Genomic DNA, 21,921 nt, shown 5'->3' with positions numbered 1-21,921 from the left:
AATATACATATACATCCACGATAGAGCGTTCCTTATTCCCGATGAGTTTCCTCTGTGGCCGGCGTCGCAGCTGTTCCCTCCACCCTTCATCCAGCTGCTTCTTCGCAGCAACCCCGGAAATCGCAGATGGTTTCGAATAGAAATGAGAGTTAAAATCGGATCGATTTTCAGCCGTGACGTCGGGAAGTAGATTAAAGTGAGCACGTTTCTTCAAGTATGACGGTTTCAGGACACCGGAGCGTGTCGTTATGATGATCAAAGTTCCTGTCGGGACGTAAGGAAGCTTGCGTGCAACCCGAGTGTCGCGTTCCCACGCTTTATAAGCGCTTACATTACAGTATAAGGTTACTTCGGTGTTACAGCGGTTTCGCAGCGCGCTTTCGATACAGACAGCAGTTGCGTGTTAGTTGAACGTAATTAATGTGTATTCCGGAAATTCAATAGACCCGTTGTCCCCACCTTCGTGCAGGCCGTAGCTTATTGCGGCGAACTTCTCGCTATTTAGCTGTATCACCGGGCATCATTGTTTCGTCGATTAATCGACTTCCTTACGAAACCATCTGCCAGTGAGAATCGAAAACAAAGCGCGTCAGCTCTTTCCGTTCGTCAAATTGTAAAATATTCGACGCGACGTATCGCGGAACTCCGGCCGGTGTTCCGGCTTTCCTACTTCCACGTGCGAGAGACAGTTAAAAATAAAGTCGCGGCGCGTGACATCTCTGAACGGAAAGGAGACGCGATCCAGCCTCGGCCAGCTTGGTTTCGATTCGAGAGCCCGAGAGAGCCCTCAGCCGTTATCGGCCGGCTCGAATAAATCGAATCGCGTCCAATGACTAGTAGTAGAACGGCGAGATGAACGCGGCTTTCGAATAATCGGACCGGCTTAAACACTCGCGGCGTTTAGACATTCCGCCCAATAAATTACCGTGATTTATTTCGGGGGTACTTCTTACACCGGCCGTTCCTCGGGGGAGAGCCATTTGCTTTCCCGTGCTTCCGCGCGATAATATAATTCCGCGGATATACCACGCGCTCCCGCGCGGACTTAGTGCTCCCCCGAGTTTTTACGGGGGTAGAGACTTACGCCAGCCACCCCACCGCGCCGTTAAAAGCGTGTGGGACGCTCAATGCTTAAGGTAAGACCTCTCTCTCTCTCTCTCTCTTTCTCTCGTCTCTCGGAGACGAGGTATCTTACGCCCTGCGAGCTTTGTACTATATTCGAGGACGAGTCAAGCAGTATGGACGCCGGGAAAATTTCTCCTCGGGCGTCGGGTATATGTAGTAAACCGATCGATGTGATCCCCGGCACATGGCGTGAACTTTAATCGCGTCCGGTAAGTGAAAGTGTCATATTCTATATTTAACAGGAGGCACGTGCGCTAATGAATCGTCCAACTTTTTATAAATCAGTTGGGAGAAAGAGCGATAGAAAGTGGTAAGGTGGTAACGTTTACAAGATTTCTCTATCTTGACGTATTATGGAGGGTGTTAGAAAATTAGACCGGCAAACTTTGAAATAGAGGGGAATAGAGGGAAATAGAGGATTTCAGAATAAACATGTTTGACTATTTCCTTCTACGATGTTTTCTTTCATTACGGAATATATATTGTGTGGTATAAATAAACTATGTGGAAAAATCAAATTCCTCCGTTAAGGTTCGGCTGTCTCGCCGCAGCGATATTGGTTTACAACGTCATAGGCGAGAAATGACGTGCAGTAAGCTTTGACAGATGTTTTATAGGTTTCAGGATTTCGAAGCTATTTTGTTTTTCAGAAAAAACTAAAAAATAAAGCTATGTAACAAAAAGTACTATATGTTTATGACGATATAAAATCCAAGTTTCTTGTCTATGACGATATAAAGTCCAAGTTGTGGCGACATGGCCGAGCTTTGGAATGGAGAAATTTGATTTTTCCATGTAGCTTATTTACACCATATAAAGTATTAAAGCAAAACGTCGTGGAGAAAAATAGTATCAACAGAAAATCTTTACTTTGAAGTCTTTTTATCCTTTCAAAGTTTATCGGTCTAATTTTTCAACATCCTGTATATTTTTCTTTCTATATGGACGATGAAATTAAAAAATTCTATTCGGATTTGGTGATAATCTTTCTTTTAAAATTAAAGAAGAAACGATTACGCTATATTCGCCTTTTTCCCCCTATATATAAACGTATATTTTCCTAACGAAGTTATTTAAATTTATACAAATAGATACGTGTGTGATGCTTTTCCATTGTTTTAGGATGTTGAATAATGCGTCGCCAATTATATTGTACAATTAGATCTCTGTGAAAGTTCGGCTGTGTCTCCATGTGAAGGAAAACCGCTTACCAGAAATCACAATGTATTTCAACGAATTCTCCTCCATGTATCTATTTACATAATCCGAGAGACAAAAGGAAATTGGTTTGAAAATCATATTCCACGTCGCAAGTTTGGGCTCGTCATCAAATCGATAGGCAAAGTGCATTTGAAACATTGTATATTCCGCGAATTTCCAAGCGGAAGGACCGTGACGGTTTCTAGTGAAACTTCCCGTAGAACTTGCAGGAATGAAGTTGTAAACGTTCCGAACTGTCAAAGGTGATTTAGCGAAGTTCATTTCGGTAATCTAACTGAGAAACATTTCCCTCTGCTTTGAGGGGCTTCATTTATATCATAAAGTAAATGAGAATGTGAGAAATCTGACGAAGAGAAAATCCATACGCGATTATGAAAGGTGGTTACGTCCTCGAAAACATGCTCGTGCAAATAACTTTTTCGTATATTTCATGTCCTCGGTATTTTATGAACGAGCGATCGGAAAGATACCGGAAAGTGATGGGAAGTCTAAATTCACTTATGATTTCCCGTAATTCCTCCCGCTTGTCTGCTCGCTGACGTTTACTTCCCGGAAAGCAACTTCTCCGATATCGGGAGCTTATCTTGTTCTCTTCGCTTCCAAGGATAAATCCTCGCAAGTGTTTGCAACTTTCCTCCGTGCGGCCTAAGATATTTGTGTGCGGAAAACCACCGTTGGAAACTCGCACGCCGTTACGCTTCCCATTGATCCCGGCGAAGATCCAAACGAGCTGAATTCCCTTCGCAGCGCTCCTACATGTTCCGCCAGCGTACCTGAAGTTTCGATAGAACCGCCGTAAAATCTGATAGTGCTTCCAACGTGCTCCCCGGATCCGTCGCGTTTTTGTCCGGTGTAATTTTAGCGACGGGTTTTTGGCAGACATCTTGACGTTGAGAAGGTTCGACAGCTGATGAGGGTAAATGCCCCACGCAAATCTCCGCTTCGTATGTGATTTAAAATTTAAAAACTGCTAAAACAAAGATTGTCACAAATACAATAAAATGATACTGTTACGCGGATACACCTCCATCCACCATATTCGAATTTAGCTCGGCGACGTCCGAAGATCAACAATTCCTGAATATTTTACCTCGTCTAAAGTATCGTTCATTTTCACGTAGTGTTAATTCGCGAGAATAAGCTGTAATAACAATTAAAAGCGAGTAGCAAGAGCAATTTGAAAGGATGAAATGGATATGTAATTAAGTTTACGCCGAAGAAACGCCGTTTGTGAATTTAATGGAGAAGATACCGGATACTAAAGGCGGGGGAAAATTTTACAAGCATAAACTGTATTTGCGGAGGTTCGTTTTATCCTTCCAATGTACAGTAATTACTATCGAAAGCGCAAACTTCGGACTATGGTAATTAATGCCCTGTGGAGTTGACGATTGTCTCGGAATTATGGTCCACCTCTGAGCACGTGGATATAAATGTATCGTAGCCGTAATTCGAAATTGAATTCCAAATTATCGATCTCCCGCCTTATTTGGTATGAACAGTTAGATTGAATTTAGCCATTTCTCGTATTAAACAGCCGCAAAGGATGCATTTTTCAGCGTTCTCTCTGAAAATGTTCCATCTTTCAGATGCAGAATTCTGCCGGGTAACGCAAGACAAAGGTGATATCCTGCCTGCCTCGAGCAACGCAGCAAATAGCGAGCGAAACGTGACTGGTAACAGTGTAGATTGCAATAAGCTCGTGCTCCTTAACTAAGCGCTTCAACCTGAAGCTGATCTTCCGTCCGTCCTACTCATTACCTTCCGACTGCTGCAAACGTGTGGTTTCAGGTGAAGTTAGATTAAATATCTAACAGCCGAGTGATCCTTATAGTCTCGAACGAAATGGGATTCTTCCGCCGTGCAGGTCGCGAGAGACACGCAAACACACACCCACGCGTACACGCATACGCGCAAAATCGAACATGACGTGAGATTTTCGCCAGGTATAAAATTCGGTTTGAGCCGAGAGGACACGTGTTGCGGAAGTGACGCGGTTCTTTCGCGTTGCCGCGTTGTCGGATCGCAGCGGCACGTCTCTCATTCGCCGAGTGAAAGCCCTTGTGTAACTTGGCAACGGCGTATCTTTGCAAGCGCGCCGATGCGAGGCGACACACGCGGATCACGCGCGATTATGTCATTTTTCCCCTTCGTCCGGGTATTTTCGCGAAATTCTCATCGTATCAGCGGAAGAATTTGTGCGTTTAGGGAGTACCGACTGTCCACCGGTGGGGGTGCGACTTTCCCGCGCGCGCGGGGTGTTAATTATCCACACACCGTTGTTCTCACATTCGACCGGCAACCTTTCGTCCGCGAGCTGTTTATGCTCGGCGTTCGCGTCCCGGCTAATTACGAAAGAGGGGAGAAACACTCCGGTCGGAGTTACCTGATGTGGCGGTTGCGTTCGAATCGATACCCGGAACTTCAATTATTGGCCAAGTCGAATGCGTATCCCGCGTGAGCTTTCCTCACGGCGTTATCAAATAAACGGATCCGCCTGTCTATATCCGCCGATCTCGTATCTACGGCGCGATAACGAGCGTGTGCTCGTAACTTTAATTTTAGAAATTGCCCGTAAGTGGGGAAAATAGGATATCATCATCGAGAGCAAAAGGAACCCGTTCTTCGTGCTGCTCCCTTTGACTCTCTCCCGCCGTCGCTTATTGCTCCGTTTCTTCGTCTTTTATTCGCGACGACGTCTCGTGTCGCACGGTCGTTAAAGTCGTATCCACATCGTGCAGTTACACGTACTCTCAAGGAGAGTACGTTGTAGAAATTCATATTGTGCAAGTCAGTCACGTGTTTTCAGCTTACTTACCTTTCGCTTCAATGCTCTTCGTTTACTTAAGGGATGTTTTCTTTTTAACGGCATCGTGCGTTCGAGTTGTCGTTATATTTGCTCTTCCGATACAATTGTTCCTTGAACAAACGTCGTGCAACTTTATCATCGGCTCACCCCTCCGATCTCTCTATCATATCGCGACGTTATGATGCTCAAGCGACACTCAGAAGCGCGAATGTTTAGCAATAAACGCAAAGCGTTGGGATGTGAGTAAGAATAAATCGCGCTATAAAATGATGCTGTGTTTGTCTCGGTTATATTATGTACGTTACGGCACGCGTCTCATTATTCTGACGTGGTGACTTACGCGATGAGCACGCAGCCGAGCCTTACTTCCTTGAAAGCTTTTAAGCAAATGTATTCGAAGGGTTCGCGGAAGCTAGTGCTACGCTTTAACGGTGATTAGTGGCGAATATCCAGCGTGTCCTGAAATTTCGCCGAGCTATGTGAGGGGCTGTCGATACCTTCTAAACGGAGTCCGCTATGGGAGCTCTGCTTTCGCCTCTTTCGCCGTTAGACGGTGTTTATCAAATTCCGTGTCCGAACTCGTTCATCAGGATTTTCCTAGAATAACATGCGTTTCGGCCACGATCAAGTAAATTGCGCAACCCCAACAAGACTGAATATCGTCATGAACAGGTTATTCCGCGGTATAGTCATTATACCGCATTATCGGTCGCATGAATTCACGAGGCTTCAGTTAGTCAACTACTGATTAGAGCAATATTTGCACATAATACGACTTCCGTTTTATATATATACATTCGAAGCTTGTGTGAATATTTTTTTAGTTATTCAAATTTCGAATATATTTAGGCTGGAGAATAAAAATAACCTGTGCAATAGCTTCAATATACGGCGCATAAAACATGCGTGTATATATTCATATATCACGATTGATTAAGCGAACAGCATGAAGATATTTTATTAACTGTTAAATAAACGACATCTCGACAAAGCATTTCGGAAATCGCGATACTTGTAACGTAAAGCATAATAAAATCTATAAAATAACCATGTAAGAAACCTTAACACTAGATTGCTAAATTATCCTGTGATTTACCTTATTATTAATCATTGGTAAAAATTACGACTAAGAGGAAATACGTAATATTTGAGAAAAATATGAATTTTATCGCGAGATAGGAATTTACGTTAGAAATATTTATGATAGTTGGATTTAAATCGATGAGAAAATTAAAATAACAATTGCTCAGCACAATCTGAACGCATGCTGACATTACGGACACGTCATATTGCTGTTTACAGTTAATGCGAGTTTCATCGGTCATTTTCCTGGACGGACGCAGACTGTGGCAGGGGGTCGTGATTTTTACGATAGTTCGGTGATCCGGAATTAAATCGCAAGGAGGAAATCATATTTTATCCCCTTCTCTGAAATAACCAACCAGTCATGACGCGATGCGCAGATATGTAATCGGGAATTCCTGCTAATCCTGCGCCCAATAAATATATTAAGGCTATTATACCGATATCGCGTAGATATCGCGTAGATATCACCCAGACGAAGAGGGAGGCTCACACGCGAGCCGTATCTCCTCTTGACAGACGGACACAGCCGTATGTGTGTCTAGGTTAAAAAAATGTTTACAGAAGGATACGCCGGGGAACTCACGCGCAAATATATCTCGCAAATATTACGCGCAAATCTGTATCATGACACGTCGCAGGATAAGGAAAAAAACATACGCTGTTATACGGCGCGACATAGAATGCGTGATACGCGTGTGACACGGTATGCATTAGCGGCTTTCTAAGACCAGCAGATAAGGCTTACGGCCTGTTATTTATGAATAATTTATCTTTTGTCATGAACAGGTTACTCCACGGTACAGTCATTATACCGCATTATCGGTCGCGTGAATTTACGAGGCAACGGTTGGTCAACTACTGATTAGACCAATATTTGCACATAATACGATTTCCGTTTCGCACATCCGAGCGGTGGCGCTATTCTTGAGAAGAAAATCTTTAACTTAAAATAAATAACGAATTTTCGCAAATATAGGCGATAACTGGAAAGTTTCGTTTATTTGTTTTTCTCTAATCACAGGATTATTCGGTTAATATTTAGGTGGCGATAATCGCGCCCACGTGAGGTCTTCGTGAGAGTCTGAGGCACATCCATTACGCTTCGCGTCGTCCTCCGCTTCGTACAGCCCGACTTGCATGCGAGAATGTGCGTCCGTAACAATGTGTCCTGGAGAAACAGATCGTGATCTGCTTGTCCTCTTCGCACGGGGAAGCCTCGCTCGTCCAATTAATTTTTTCTCCCGTCCGCCTCTCCATCCTCTCTCAATCTCGTCGGTCTTCGGTGATACACGAGCGTGTTCCCGAGAGAACGGGCCGGCCTGTCAAGCTTACGTTGCGTTTCAATACCTCGTATATAACTTTGGAATCTCTCACGAATTACTTGGGCTGACCTTCTCCGCGGACGTGACACCTTCAGACTTCAATCAATCAACCGTGTGGGTAAGTATCTCGGGATAAACGGAAGGCGGTGTTGGATTTTTCATCTGTAGGAACAAATTTGAAAGACCAGCGTCGAAATTTGAAATACGAGCGGCCCGGGCAAAAGTTGGAGCTTCCTGAGCGAGAGCCGGCACCGGTTTCAGGCTTTCGCTCGGGGCTAATTGCAGGTATTAAGAAGCAAGGCCGTTCCGTATCTACGGCTAGCGCCTGTATTTCGGGATTTAACAACACGGACGTATTTCACAAAGCGACCTATGACGTTATCTTTCCATGACGATTGTCTCGTATTTTTTTTTCTTTCCTTGAACTACATTTTACAGCTGGCCGCTTATCGTCCACCTGAATAAGCGGCACACCGCCGGTGGTTCTGGCGCGCGCGCGCTCTTTTCTCCCAAAATTTGCATGAAACTCGCGGTGCGCATAATCACCGGCCAATCAGGGGAAAGCACCCACTCGCGGAATAGTCTTATCGAGAAGCTTGCGCGCGCGCGCGCGCGAACACCAGGCAGATATAACCGCTAGTCTACGCGGTTATAACGTTCGAGACACGCGCCAAGAGGGCAAGAAGTCGACCGATTTTTCACCGACGTCGATCACGCGCGCCGGCTCGCCCGCGATCAGCTTTCACGATCGTGACGAACTTGCCCGCACGGTCGCACGCGCGATCGGCATACGCCGTTTGGCTCCTCTTAGCACGAGAGTGATTCGCGTGCTCTCGAATCGCAGACATGGCCGTCTTAGTCGTCTTAGCCGTTTCCCTCGCGATCACCTTGATCGACGCGGCCTCCATCGGCTATGTCGCCACCTCCGGCCCGAAGGATCTCTGCGACAGGTGAGTGAAAGTACACCAGCGAGCTTCGCGAGTGCCGGCCGCCCGAGCGCGATTCTCCTTTCCCCGTCTCGTCCCGCGTACGCTTCATTGAAGGTCAAGTTTACGAATAATTATCTCTCGATAGTTTCATGACCGTTTCTGGGTCATCTCAACTCTCCTCAACTAGAACGCGCGATAGTGCTTCGGCGTGTCCCTCCGTTTCTCGTTTTCTCGTTGTTCCAGGCAGAAGGAACTCAAGTTCATAGATTTTTATTGCTCTGTCTCGTTATTGTCCCCTTTTGTCTAATTCGCTTAATTTTCGCGCCAGCGATTCGAATACGTATTTCCGCGTGCTGAGTGAAATTAGAAATTAGACCGATGAACTTTGGATGGTTACAAAGGACCCCGCAACAAGTAATTTTTGTCGGCGAACCCGTAGAGTGAATTTTTTTACAGCAGTCTTTCCAAATGTCGGCCATTCATTTCAGTACGGAGATATCGGCAATTCTTTCTCCCCCGGTTTTTGTTGCCATCTTCTGATACAAAAAATTAATAAAAATTGCTTTATTACACGGAAGACCGTTGGGAATTTTCAAACGGGTGAAATTAATATTGTTTGTTGAATTGCAATCTTCGTATCGCGGCGTCTCTTCATTTACCCGAAATTTGTTTTTAAAGTAGAAAATCTTTTGATAAACTGGTTGATATGCGTCTTATTTATAAGAAGCTAGATATATTAGAAAGAAGCTGCGTGCGCGCGCTTATAAAAATAGTACTCTAATCTTTTATAATCACCCGAAGTTCGTTTAGGTTCGGGACCACCTGTAAGGAATAAAGCGTAGCGCGTTTCATAAATTTCTATTTTGATATTTTAGGCTTTCGCGATGCGGAGAAATCACTTAATTTGACTTGCGAGTTCGTGCCGCATGTTTTATGGATTTGTTTTCTTTCTGCCTGGGAAAGAAACCCGCGAAGAACGTGTCACTAATTTGGGAATCAAATTAAGCGATTCCTATATTGACGAGGACAATTGGCTAGAGAATTTTTCATGATTCCTCGCTTCGGACGATCTCTTCTTCCTGATTATATTTGATTATGCTTATGAAGAAAATTTTTCCTCTTTATTGTAACGATCGTTCGAGAGAAAATCGTCTTGATATATTTACATAATAAGATATACAATCGAACTGGAGCCCACGCGAAGCAACCTCGATACAGTTGAAGTTCATACAGTCACTTGGACAATTTTAACGATCCATCGTCGTTCAGTGACAGTCAGGTTTTTTTTACAGTGGGCGTTCGAAACTTTCGCCATTGTCTCGAAGACATAGCGGCTCTCCCCCGTTGAAATACTCATCGCATCAGGGTGGGAGATAACTTCTTGAGGAATGTTAGCACATCTCTCACCGATATGTCTTTTCGCATCGTTCGTTATTTCTGACGCGATAAAATCTATAAAAAGACAGGCCGTCCCTTATTTAAACGATCAAGCTGTGCCAATGTGTTTTATTGCGGTAGAAAAAGGAAAAAAGTTAAGCGAACACGGATCCACAAATATATGATTAGAAAGTCACACGTAAAGTGAGTAATAATGGTAGCGAGTGCTTGCTACCAGAACAGGTTGGTGATGAATAGGCTTTTGGCATACGCTAATTGAATAGGTTGTTGATATTTACATAATCTGTTTCTTCGGGGTATGTTTACTATTTGAAATTGCTGAAGGTAATTCGTTGCTTGTACCGCACCGGTGTATATAGAGCAATCTCCTATAAAAATGCAACGAATTTTCTCAAATGACTACGCGGATATGCATTTCATCGTGCGGTTTATGCGACGGAAATGTTCGAGCTGAGATCAGAGATCTTTCGAGATCGCCAGGTCTCATGTCGTTTCAATTGTTATCTGTATGAAATTGTGGGGAAAACCTGTATCGAACGAACGTCGGTGTCCGACGAGAACTGACAACTGATCGATTTCTTATCTTTGCGCCGACAAGAGTAGTGAGCATTTTAAAAATATTTTAAAAACATTAAAAGATATTCGTTCTTCCTTCCTTTCGTTATAACCTTCTACTTAAACATTTCTGGATTCTACGTTATTTGCTTTGAACTTCCTTCCTCCAACATTACAGAAGGCCAACCACGTTCAATAAGATCCTTATGCGTGGTCTACAATGAGCAGTAGGAATAGTGGTAGTGGTAAATAAAAGATTAAAAAAGATTCCACTAGAATACGTGGAAATAGCACGCACGTATATTTGAACAAAATCACCTTACTATTCTACGCAACTCTATCACGTTGTTTCATATCGGATGACACCGAGCGGATCATTAACGAGACGTCCCGGAAATTTAGTGAGCGATGATAACGGCTTATCTCGTACTGAACTGATTGATAACGTTCGCTTACGTCGGCTTGCCGAGTGTTCGTTCGTCATCAATTTCATCGGTTGCAACAAATGGACGTCGCTTGAGGATCACGAGTGACCGAAATTCGGTTCACGCGTCCTTCGTTCCTTTAATTAAATGGAAACAAACTGACATGTGTTGCCGATAGTTTATTTATACAGCGGCTAATTAACAGTTGACATCCCCCTCCTTTTGTACAGAATAATAATAATAATTATGCTTTATATCATTCTATCAATAGCGATTAACTCGAACTCATTAAGCTTAGAGGATTTTCCGTCTTGCGCAAGTAAACAAGGATAACTCAGTCAATTGAAGTTCACGTTAACCTCAACCCCGGTGATATCGATCTTTCATACCACAGGAAGAAAATCAAATGGAAAATAAGGGAGGCGTGTGGAGTTTTTTTTTTTTCAGCGATATCAAGCTGTTAAATTCAAGAGTGAAACCTGCCGATTCACGGAAATTTCGTATCGCGGAAATTTCACAGCCGAGATTTCTCCTTATCACTTATCAATTTCTCCCCTCGTGTCATTTATCCACTCATGGAGGGAAATATGAAGTGTTCATTGACGGCGCTCTATCTTCCGTCGGCGAGAACGATCGGCATTCCACTTGCGAGAAGTGTCTTTACAGTTTCGGATCCGCGGATTTCCCTCCCCCGATTCTTCCTATCCTTTAATCCGTCGAGATTCTACCATCCCTGACTCTCTCCGCAGCCATCGACACGACACGTCCTCGTACACTGTTCGACCTCGTGAAAGGAAAACAGATTACCTTTATTTGAAATACTTCCGTAATACTCGCGGTGTTCTTATATGATACAGAGATACGATACGATAACAATACACCAGATATATCACAAACAATGCATCAAATAGAAGCTATTTATTTTTAATAAGAAGTATAAAAAACTGAAAAACTCATATTTTATTTCATGAGAAAACAAAGAAATATTTTGAAGTATCGTACTTTTTTAAAAAGTTTACCAGTGGTCATTTGTTCCGCACATAGTGAAAGTTTTTTCGTTAAAACGATCCGCTGAAGTTTTGTTTTGCTTCAAAAAACGGAAAATTAATTTAACATTATATTAATGTACCTTTTAACGCATATTTCACCCGTGTTAAAGTAATACGAAATTTCAGACCGTTTTTAACGCAAAATTCTTTACTATATGCAGATTTCCGGGCGAATTGCGAAGTAACGGGAAGGAATTCGTCGCTGTTTCTAACAGTATTCAAGAGGAGATCTCGTGGCTCGTAAAAAAAAAAAGAAACACTTCACGTGGAGCATTCTGCATAAATATGCATGATTGCGCTCTGCTGTAAATTATCCCAATGTCACAAAATATTCGCATTCTTTCCCCGGGTTCTCAAGGTAGAGAAGTTTCGTGACTTGGGTTTTGATATATAAGCGACCGGTTTGCCTTATGTAAAAGGCGTTTAATTTCCGTATCGCACCTTAGTTCCTCAAATATCAAGTGTCAAGGAGGTTCCTCGAATGTTAGAAGAGATCGCGAGACCGAGGAATTTCGCGAATATCTGAAACTTAGAACGTACCGACTTCTACGGTCTTTCGTCTATAGAATTGTCGTTCCGCACAGATCGATCGATCTCACAGTAACCTCCGGTTTCTCATTACGATTTCGGTATGGCTCACTCGTAGTTCCTGATTTTCGACAAAAGAACAACCCCGTCGGGGGAGAACCCGCGGATCTGAAATACGATTTCACCCCGAATCGACGGGCGTTTCTTGCGAAAACGAAAACAAAGCGTTCATTATGCTCCGGCGGTCTCGAGTCCGCTAGGAAACAATGGACCACCCAATGAAGGATGTTGTGAACGGCTTCTGCTCTCGAAACATGCAACTTTCTTACCTGATTTTATGCCCCGTCGATCTTTCGAAGCGTAGGTTCGCATCGCGCCGACGTCGATGTCGACGTGCTTGTCGGGGAAAAATAACAGGCTTGTCCAAGTTTCACTTAAAGTTGCCGTCCCTCTCAAACTCGAATATCATGGCCGCCGAGACAGATCCTTCGGCCATCGCTGGAATATATCGACATTTGATATCCTAAGGTAAAACGGTTGATGGCAACAGTTCCTTAAAGAGCAGACGAAAAGACGGAGTGTAAGAACGACCCAGATTTAACTGATGTCCTTTTTAACTGCGGATTGTGTACAGTCGGATTCTGTCCGATTCTATTTTTAGCAAAATCTTTCTCGGAAATTGTTTCTTGTCGGAGCTTTGTTCCTTTCAACATTAGATTCCGTTCGGACGTAGTTTCTGAAATATATAGAGATAATTATTTTTTATTTTCACGATAATTTTCTTGTCTAATTGCCGAATTTCTTATAAGTCGAATTTAACATAAAATAATTCTAGAATTTCTTAAATATCTCTTTATTTGTATCGCTATAAATTTTCGTTTAAGTGAACGTGCGTGCGTGTGCGCGCGCCGTCCGTCCGTTTTTTTCTTGAAATTAAATGTTCCACCAAGTTGAGCATTTATATTTAAAACATTCCGGTTGAATAACAAATTTTACGCTTTAATTTTGTTAATCACTTGATTGTTAACCAGCTTGATGTTCAATTTAACACCGTGCACCGTGCGTCATGTACGTTTACTCAGGTTCTGTAGTTCAGAACGCAAGATAAATACAGACCACACAAAAGCATTGAAGTGCATTAAGCCTTTCCACGCTGATGAAGCACAGACGGGAGAGTCCGTGCAGATCTTTGGAAAACAAGGTTTCATTCTTCATTGACGTCCTGACTTAATTAATCGAAATTCTTTCGATTTGAATGCCACATTGCACGGGAATATACGCATCGAAATATATCACCGTCGGTTTTAATCTAAGAAATGGCAATATCGGTGTGCGAAAATGTGAGATGTCCTGTATATTTCCTCGGAGATCCAATGATGGCGACTTTTTTTCTTTTTTTAATTTAACGATATTACCGCGGCTAATGATGCAACTGCAGCGATTTCAGCGAACGCGACAAATTCGACAAATTCTGTCAATATAATGTTATTCCCTTATCTCTACGTCGCACGATACGAATATCGTCGTGTGCAAACATATATTGAAACGAATTAATTGTTTCCACTGTGATTTAATTGACGATATTTGCCAATTACACTTTTCGATTAACAAACGCGCTTCTATGGGCTTTCAGCAAAGTTTATTGCGAGGGTCCGCTGTTGCACACGGTGCAGCTCAGTGGAATTTTTAACGACAGCAAAACGTTCGTGGATCGTTACCAGCTTCACGAGCCGGATGTGACAATTGACAAGTAAGTTATCCTTCATCCTTGATATCCTTCATCATATAAAGAGATGCGTGCGGGTCGATTTCTCGAAATATAATATGTCCTTAATTAATTAATTCTCGCTTTAACAGCGAAACAAGAATGGATGGGCTTCTATCTTCGATTTATAACTCTCATCTTTCTCAATACATTTAATTCATTCTCTTGCTGCGCTTTTTACGACTGTGTGTGAAGTGAGTCTTTGTTTTTGCGCTTGTAAAACATCTTGCTCCACTTTATGAAGTGGTTTAGAACGGGAGCTGCTCGTACCTCTGGAAGAAATAAGTTCAACCTCTTGAAAGGAAAGTTACATTGCGCGTAAAAACACCCCCAACGCACATTTCCTCTAAAAGCGGGCGGTTATCGTTCCGTTAAATTTTTTAAATTTTTAACGGAATTTTTTCACACATATTGCATCCTACACTTAGTTTTCAACATTTTTTGTTGTTGTTGTTCGAATGAATTACTATTATTCCTCGTTTAGTCGAAAGTAAACTTTGCAACGGCAGGGTATCGTATTTTAATATGTTGCTTGGAGGAGCAACTCTCGCGCGCAATATAAATTAATTTTAAAATAGTTCTCCCTCTCACCCCTGAATTTATTCCTAAAACGTTCGGAATAATTGCGGCGAGCATACATAAATAATTTTACAATATAAAAAATAATACTGAAAAATTTTATTAGAAAACATGTGCAAAAAGTGATTTCTTCGTTTGAGTCGGAATATTAACTTGAATTATTAACTTGTCTCGAATTATGGAATCGCGAAATGAATCACTACATAGAAGAATAACGGAATCGTTCAGAGAGGAGAAAATAAAGATCTATAATTTAACGTAGGCTCGGCGTTCAATCTTCCAATCCGTAAACACGTCATTCGGCTTGGATGGGAAGAACGCGAGGGTGTCATTTTAGGCTCACTTCACACGTTGCCTAATCAAATTCTGCGGTTTCCCAATGTGAAGGGAGCTTTAATCGTGTCACAGCTGAGAGCAAATACACGTACCTCTACTTCCTAAAAGCAAAGTCACATACACGTTAGAGACGTGTGCTCGAGATGAAGCTAGGAGTAATTTAAATTGAAGAGTATCGGTATCTTAAAAACTGATTAACGTCGCATCAGATTTTTTAAAGTTATAAATTTTGAGTTATAAGACAACGCACATTTAAGTGATTGGCAAACACAGTGAAATATATATGCAAACAATAACAAAATTAATACAGCTTTAATTAAATTCGCTTGCAATAATAATTAATCTTCCTCATAAATTTACCTGCTGACTTAATAAAGGTTTACAGGACGGACTCGTAAAAGAAAAAAGGGAAGGGAAGCACACAATATTCCCCCCTTGAACTTTTTTCCACATATTTCCTCTTTTACTTTTTATACGTGCGAAAAAATACCGCGAAATTAAAAAATAATATTCCATTATTTTTTTCTCATTGTATAGAATTCTTTATTATCTTCTGACTAAATCAACTTTCGGGAACGACGAGGTTCACCGGACTAAAATAGTAGGTGATGAATTAATATGACTCAATTCTGCCTTAGTTTCAACGCATTGATGAAAGCTACCAACAACAATCCGAATCGCACTCAGGTGGACAAATTCGTTCGGGAAAATTTTGCTATGCAGGATGAGCTGGAAAATACAACGTTGCCCGATTGGCAAGAAAACCCTGACATTCTGCTATCCATTCGAGACTCCAAGTTTCGCGGGTGGGCGAAAAACTTGAACAACATCTGGAGGATACTGGCGAGAAAGATGAAGAATGCCGTGATGGTCGATCCGCAGCGGCACAGTCTGATTCCCGTTAATAATACTTTCATCGTTCCTGGAGGACGATTTAAAGGTGATTATCTGTGCGTATTATTTTAAAGTCAACACGATAGCCATTCGAGATGTGGTTTTATCCATCGGTTATTTCAATCTTTTCAATTGAGTGATCGGCCAATCTTTCTTACATCCTTGAAAAATATTCATCGCTATTTCACGCGAATCTTAACACAGTTCAGTAAATTCAATAAATTGAGAGAAAAAACGGCTCGGAGACGTGCTCTTTCATTTGAATTTTAACGAATTTTAACAGCATTTGCAGTTCCTCATCCTTCTATATTTTATACTTATGGCTTTTTTATGAATTGCGCACATAATTCCCTTAAAATTAAGAGCCGCGCGAATTTTCAGAAAAGTTACGCTTTCGTAATAACGACGGGCATGGAAACTGCAAAGTTGACGTTTTCGCGACAGCTCTTGTATTCCTAGGTGCTCACGTTACAAGTAGCGAAAAGTCCTCTGCGTACTTTTATATGTTTACATCTCTCCTAAAGTCAGGAAGCTTTTAACCATTTTTACGTTTATATACGTTTTAAGAAGAAAGAGAGAGATAGAGAGAGAGAGTAAAGTTACATTTTTACTGCAGAGTTTTATTACTGGGACAGCTATTGGATAATCGAGGGGCTGTTGCTGTGCGGCATGCACATTACCGTTAAGGGGATGATCGAAAATTTCCTCTCCATGGTAGACAGATACGGTTTCGTTCCGAACGGCGGCCGAGTTTATTATCTCTCGAGGAGCCAACCGCCACTGTTAATACCGATGGTACGTAGTTCTCTTTAAACAGCACCACGGGAATTTCAAAGTCCGTTCGTCGCTTGACAAAAATGCCCTTTTTGCCCCGGCAGGTTGAAAAATATTACGACTTTACGAGCGACCGCGAGTTCCTGGTGAAAAACATAGCTCTCCTCGAGGCCGAGTTTGAATACTGGCAGAACGAGAAGACGGTGAATGTAACGAAGAATGGTAGAACGTACAGGATGGCGCGTTACGTAGTAAACAGCCGTGGACCACGACCAGAGAGTTACAAGTAAGTTTCTCTCGGAAGCGATGTGATTGAGGGAGTCGCCGAGATGCGTGATATAACTATCACGAGTTAAATATTCAAGAAACTCGGAAAATATGTTTGACCGTCGATTTTATCCGGCTGTGGTTCTGCGATAGAAAGGGCCAACTAATATTTCTCCGTTAACATTTATGCGTTCGACGAAATGTAAACGTCTGAAATAGCAGAGTATGTTTGTACGATTTCTCATCGAGAGGCTGTCGCGAGCAACATTTCTTTTCTACCTTTTTTACATACATATATATTTTACATACATTTCTTTACATATATATATATATATATTTCTGATATACATCCGTCTTTTCATCGTCCGCGACTGCACCGCAAATCCAAGTGCTTTTACACGCTCGTGTGCGTAAAATCATAGTGTTAACACGCGCAGAAATGCGTAAAAAGTGACCACGTGTAAAATTGCTTGGACTTGCGATGTATGAGACTGATGTTTGAAGTTCGGTCTTCATGAAGCGATTAATCCATCCGTCGCTTGTCGCCGGTTGAGAAAGATTTATCGGGGAAATATCTCTGTAACGCGCGTAACGTCGGCATCGATGTACCATCGGTTATCTCGTGAACACGGCAAGTTTCCGCCACGAGGCTCGCGTCGATCATTAAGGGAGGTCCTCGATCATCGCGCTAATTACGAGGGACCAAGGAGGTAAAGCGCGAACGTGTGCGTTTTCTCGCAGGGAGGATTACGGGCTGGCGCAACAACTGCCGGAGCAGAGGCGAGAAGTGCTTTACAACGACTTGAAAGCCGCCGCAGAGAGCGGCTGGGACTTCTCTTACAGATGGTGTGTCGTAACCAACGAGGCTGGCAAGCTCAGTCTCGTCAACGTCTCCACGAGCAACATTATACCCGTTGATTTGAACGCGATATTAGAACGAAACGCCAGATTGCTCGTCCGCTTCAATGGTATTCTGGGCAACGCCGAGGTAAGCTTCCAGCTGGACTTTCCGTTCGGATAGTTTTCCAAGTACCTGCAGTAGCCGCATCGCTGAATGGCATGCCGTTTATCGCTGTAATAATATCCTTTCGAAAGTTAGAACACGCGATATACATTATATTTGTTTAATCCTTGGTTTAATCATTGGTTTAATCCTCGGTTTAATCCTTAGTTGTAGCGCGATATCACAAATGTAAAGTACACGCGGATAAGCGGGATAAGCGGGGAAGCTAGTTATCATCTGTAATTCCATAACGTTCAATAAGATATTAATTTTAATCACGACTTTGAATTATTATCTCCAACGCGCTTAGTAGCTTTGAAATTATTTTTCTTACGCGTGCACGGAGAGAAGGTTCCTTCGGATTTATGCGTGTTTGTTTCGGCATGGGTTTGTTTAATACAAACAACATAATTTAATATCAAATATCATTTTGTTTGAATGAAAATATCGTTGTTCCACCAGAATAAATCATGCTGTTTGATAGGAAAAACAGTATTATTTAGTGGGAATAATGTTTGGTTTTCAATAAAAGAGAAATTTATTTCATTTACATATTAAATATCGTTCCGTTGAAACGGAAAGAAGTTTTTTAATATTTTTCGAAAAAAATAAACGGTTACTTCTCGTATAATAATTCATTACTTGCGACAACCACTGCGATGTTTGGACGAAAATATAAAAGAAAGAAATATGTTATTTGACGTAAAGAGATATTTATCGATATTTATTGTTTGAGAAGCCGAACAATCTTGTTTGTCGTACATTCGTTCGTTCGTTCCATTTCAAGAGACAGATTTGTCTCAATTAAAGGAACTTTAATCAAATCCAAAGAAATCTCTTTATCTCCGTGGGTGATTGCAAATTAGCCGGAACGAGACGGGTAATCTCATCGGTGCGGCTAATGAAAACGATGATATCGACGCGTTTCAAAATGCTTCTCGCTCGCGTGAATTCGCCTCGCTCTCGTCAGATAAGCGAAGGTGTGGCACGATATCACTGTCGCCTCGTCTCAAATCGCTCGTTATCGATTATCTTACATAGACGGTTACGGTGTTACGTCCGCCGTCGCTGCGGCAACGCTATTTTCCCCCTTTCTCGTTCCAGAAAGTCCGGCGTTATACGAAAATCGCGGAGGACTATCAAGCTGCTATCGACAACATCCTGTGGAACGAGGATGCGGGAGTCTGGCTCGACTACAACGTAGTCAATAAACGATCCAATAATGCGTTCTATCCCTCGAATCTGACGCCTCTGTATACGATGAGCTATAATACTTCGTCCTATAAGAAACTCCAATACGCACGGAAGGCCGTTGCTTACCTTAAGAAAAACAAGATCGAATTGTACTTCGGTAAGTTGCCATCAGATCCGCCCCGGTATTCCGGTCTGAATCAATATGCTTGTTTGTGATTGTTGACGTCTCGCTGACGACGCTCCAAGTTGCCCTCCTGCGGGCTTCTATTTCCGATTTCCAAAACATTTTTATCTCCCACGTCGGGGGTGCTTCGGAGGACCCGCCGATATTTTGGAATTCTTGTTTCTAACTTCATTTCACCGTTTGTTCGTCGCAAAATAATTCCTCCCTACGGTAATTTACTGTTTCCGTTACGTCGTTTGTATATAATCCGGGTTGTATATAATCCGGAAGAACCAAGAAAGAAAACGCTCGCTCGCAAAGCGTTTTCTGCTCTTGCAAGTATCATTTTACTTCTCATCTCTTAAGCACGCTTCAACGTCAAGACGATTAGAACGAAATAAATGGAGGTTTAAAGTGGACAGAATAGAGATGGAGGGACGGAGTAAGAAGCGACGAAAAGTCGAAGAAATTAAACGGTGTGTAACGCCCAGTGAACGCGTCAAGCTAAAGTGGATCAGCTGATCCAACTTCCGCTTCCACGGAGAAGACCGTCTCTCGTCGATCGTTTATCTTCCATTTTCTTTCGCAAGCTAACCGAACGTTACCCACCGAACTTCCACGTCAGTCATACCGGATCGAGAGTAAACAGTAATTCCGTCGAATACTCCCGCTCATGGAAACTGGAAGAACTGCATATCTAAACGAGCACAATGTAAACCCTCTCCCCTCCCCCCTTCTATATATTACAAATATCCGACGTAATAGACAACTGTAGTCAAGAGAATACCGCGAACGGCGCTACAAGTGGGTTATTCGAGTAAATCGGGGCTGCACACCTGATAACAGTGCATCGTCGGAAATAATTAAACTGAGCTAATATTTCTAACCGCGGCAATATGGCGCCCGCTGAATTACCTCACTCGCGATTTCGTACACGTTAATGGGGCGCGGTACGGTTAATTCTGCGCGTCGAGCCGTTCTCAATTATCCCCCTCTTATTTGCGTTCATTCTCCCAACTGCGCAAGTGACGTTTTTAATTATCACGTTACGCTCCGCCGTTTCAGTTTTCCATCGGGAACTTTCCATCGTGGAAGAATTCCGGTGGAACGTAACACGGTGGGCGTAATTCTTTTTTTCCCCCTCTCGACTTATCCTTGAGAAAGTCACGCAAAAAGGGGGCTTGGAAAAATTGAACTCCTTATCTCGGAATAATGTTTCTCGGACGATTATAAGCGCATTTATGAGAATAACCTTGGCGAGTCGTGCCTGTGAATGAAGTGTCATTATTCAGAATAATGGCCCGACCGGAGGAGACGTGTGTGCGAGCGAGATTTCTGAGGCGGGACGGGTGAAATATCGCGATTTATCGGTGCTCGAATCGCACGCACCCCCGAGAAAATTGGACGACTATTAGAAAATACTCTCAATCGGATCGCGGCTGCCAGCGACAGTGATTCGTCGGAATATCGTCGCAAAATGAGTTCTCGCGAATAAACGCCGCGTTATTATTTTTCTTTGTCGGTTATTCGGTGTGCCCGATATTGACTCGTAAAATACGGCAAATTATTATTCCTTTTTTCCCCTCCCCCCCCCCCCCCCCTCCCAACGTGTTATTTGGCCCCATAAAATACGGGCGTGTTTTTAATCCTTAAATATCGCGCTCGAAATGCCGAGGTGGAATTTTCGGCGGAATTTTTGTTTTCGGCGGGCGAGATTTCCCGCCGTAACACAATAGCGTATCGTCATTCCCGGCAGAATGGACAACCCCAAATTTCATCAGCGAAAACATTTTTAATGAAAACGTGATCGTCGCGCAGAGTCAAAGTCTCGATTTCCGATTGTCGCGTTTGGTTGGTAAAGAGCGATCGAGAACGCGAGTCGCACGCGGGGCATTGAATGGCGACGTCGAGATTTCCCCCCAAAAAGCGGCGATCCATAAAATGTTCATCGGCGAAAAATTGACTTTAACCTGATCAAAGGATCGAGAGAACGGCGCTGCCGGATGAAAGGGACCCCCGAGGTGAACTCGAGCCCTCCGTCTATCATATATTTAGTGCGACTGATTCGGCAAGGGCTGCCTTAATCTCGCGCGACACCCCAGATAAATTTTTACCGGTATCCATCAGTACAAACGATGTTGTAACTTGCCTTAATTGAATCACAAATCGCGTTTTCTAATTATACAACATGTACACCCGACGAACGATGAAAAGTTCACCGTGAATAATTGGATGCCCTTTACTGTTAATAATATAAATACTGATAATTTACACGCCGTGTATACATAATTAAGCAAATGTGTCAACTTAATTATTTCTAAATATGCTATTATCGATTGTGGCGGTGCCAGAGATATTCGTGGCCTCGGCTATTTATCCTCGAAATTGGGACACAGGCGTGCGCGAGTCCGCCTGTTATGTCATTACTAAAAGCTCCAATTTACAATATCTGTTCGAACTGGGATTTGTTGAGCGTTATGCATAAAGTATCGGGGGGGG

General features: G+C 42.7%; 1 protein-coding gene across 1 annotated transcript in view; it reads left to right on the top strand.

The window, feature by feature from the left end:
* The first annotated feature begins 8,249 nt into the window (after positions 1-8,249).
* LOC106748129 (trehalase-like) overlaps positions 8,250-21,921 on the top strand; it is a 20,138-nt gene continuing 6,466 nt past the window's right edge. The window contains exons 1-7 of the mRNA XM_014626371.1: positions 8,250-8,513; positions 14,081-14,197; positions 15,766-16,067; positions 16,638-16,816; positions 16,900-17,081; positions 17,804-18,050; positions 19,170-19,416. Of these exons, the coding sequence (XP_014481857.1) occupies positions 8,410-8,513; positions 14,081-14,197; positions 15,766-16,067; positions 16,638-16,816; positions 16,900-17,081; positions 17,804-18,050; positions 19,170-19,416 (1,378 nt within the window). The 5' untranslated portion in view covers positions 8,250-8,409. The remainder of the gene's footprint in view (positions 8,514-14,080; positions 14,198-15,765; positions 16,068-16,637; positions 16,817-16,899; positions 17,082-17,803; positions 18,051-19,169; positions 19,417-21,921) is intronic.

This window comes from Dinoponera quadriceps, unplaced genomic scaffold (genome assembly GCF_001313825.1).
Source record: "Dinoponera quadriceps isolate SergipeBrazil2010 unplaced genomic scaffold, ASM131382v1 scaffold2420, whole genome shotgun sequence".
Lineage (NCBI taxonomy): Eukaryota > Metazoa > Arthropoda > Insecta > Hymenoptera > Formicidae > Dinoponera > Dinoponera quadriceps.
This window is presented reverse-complemented; position numbering and strand designations above follow the sequence as displayed.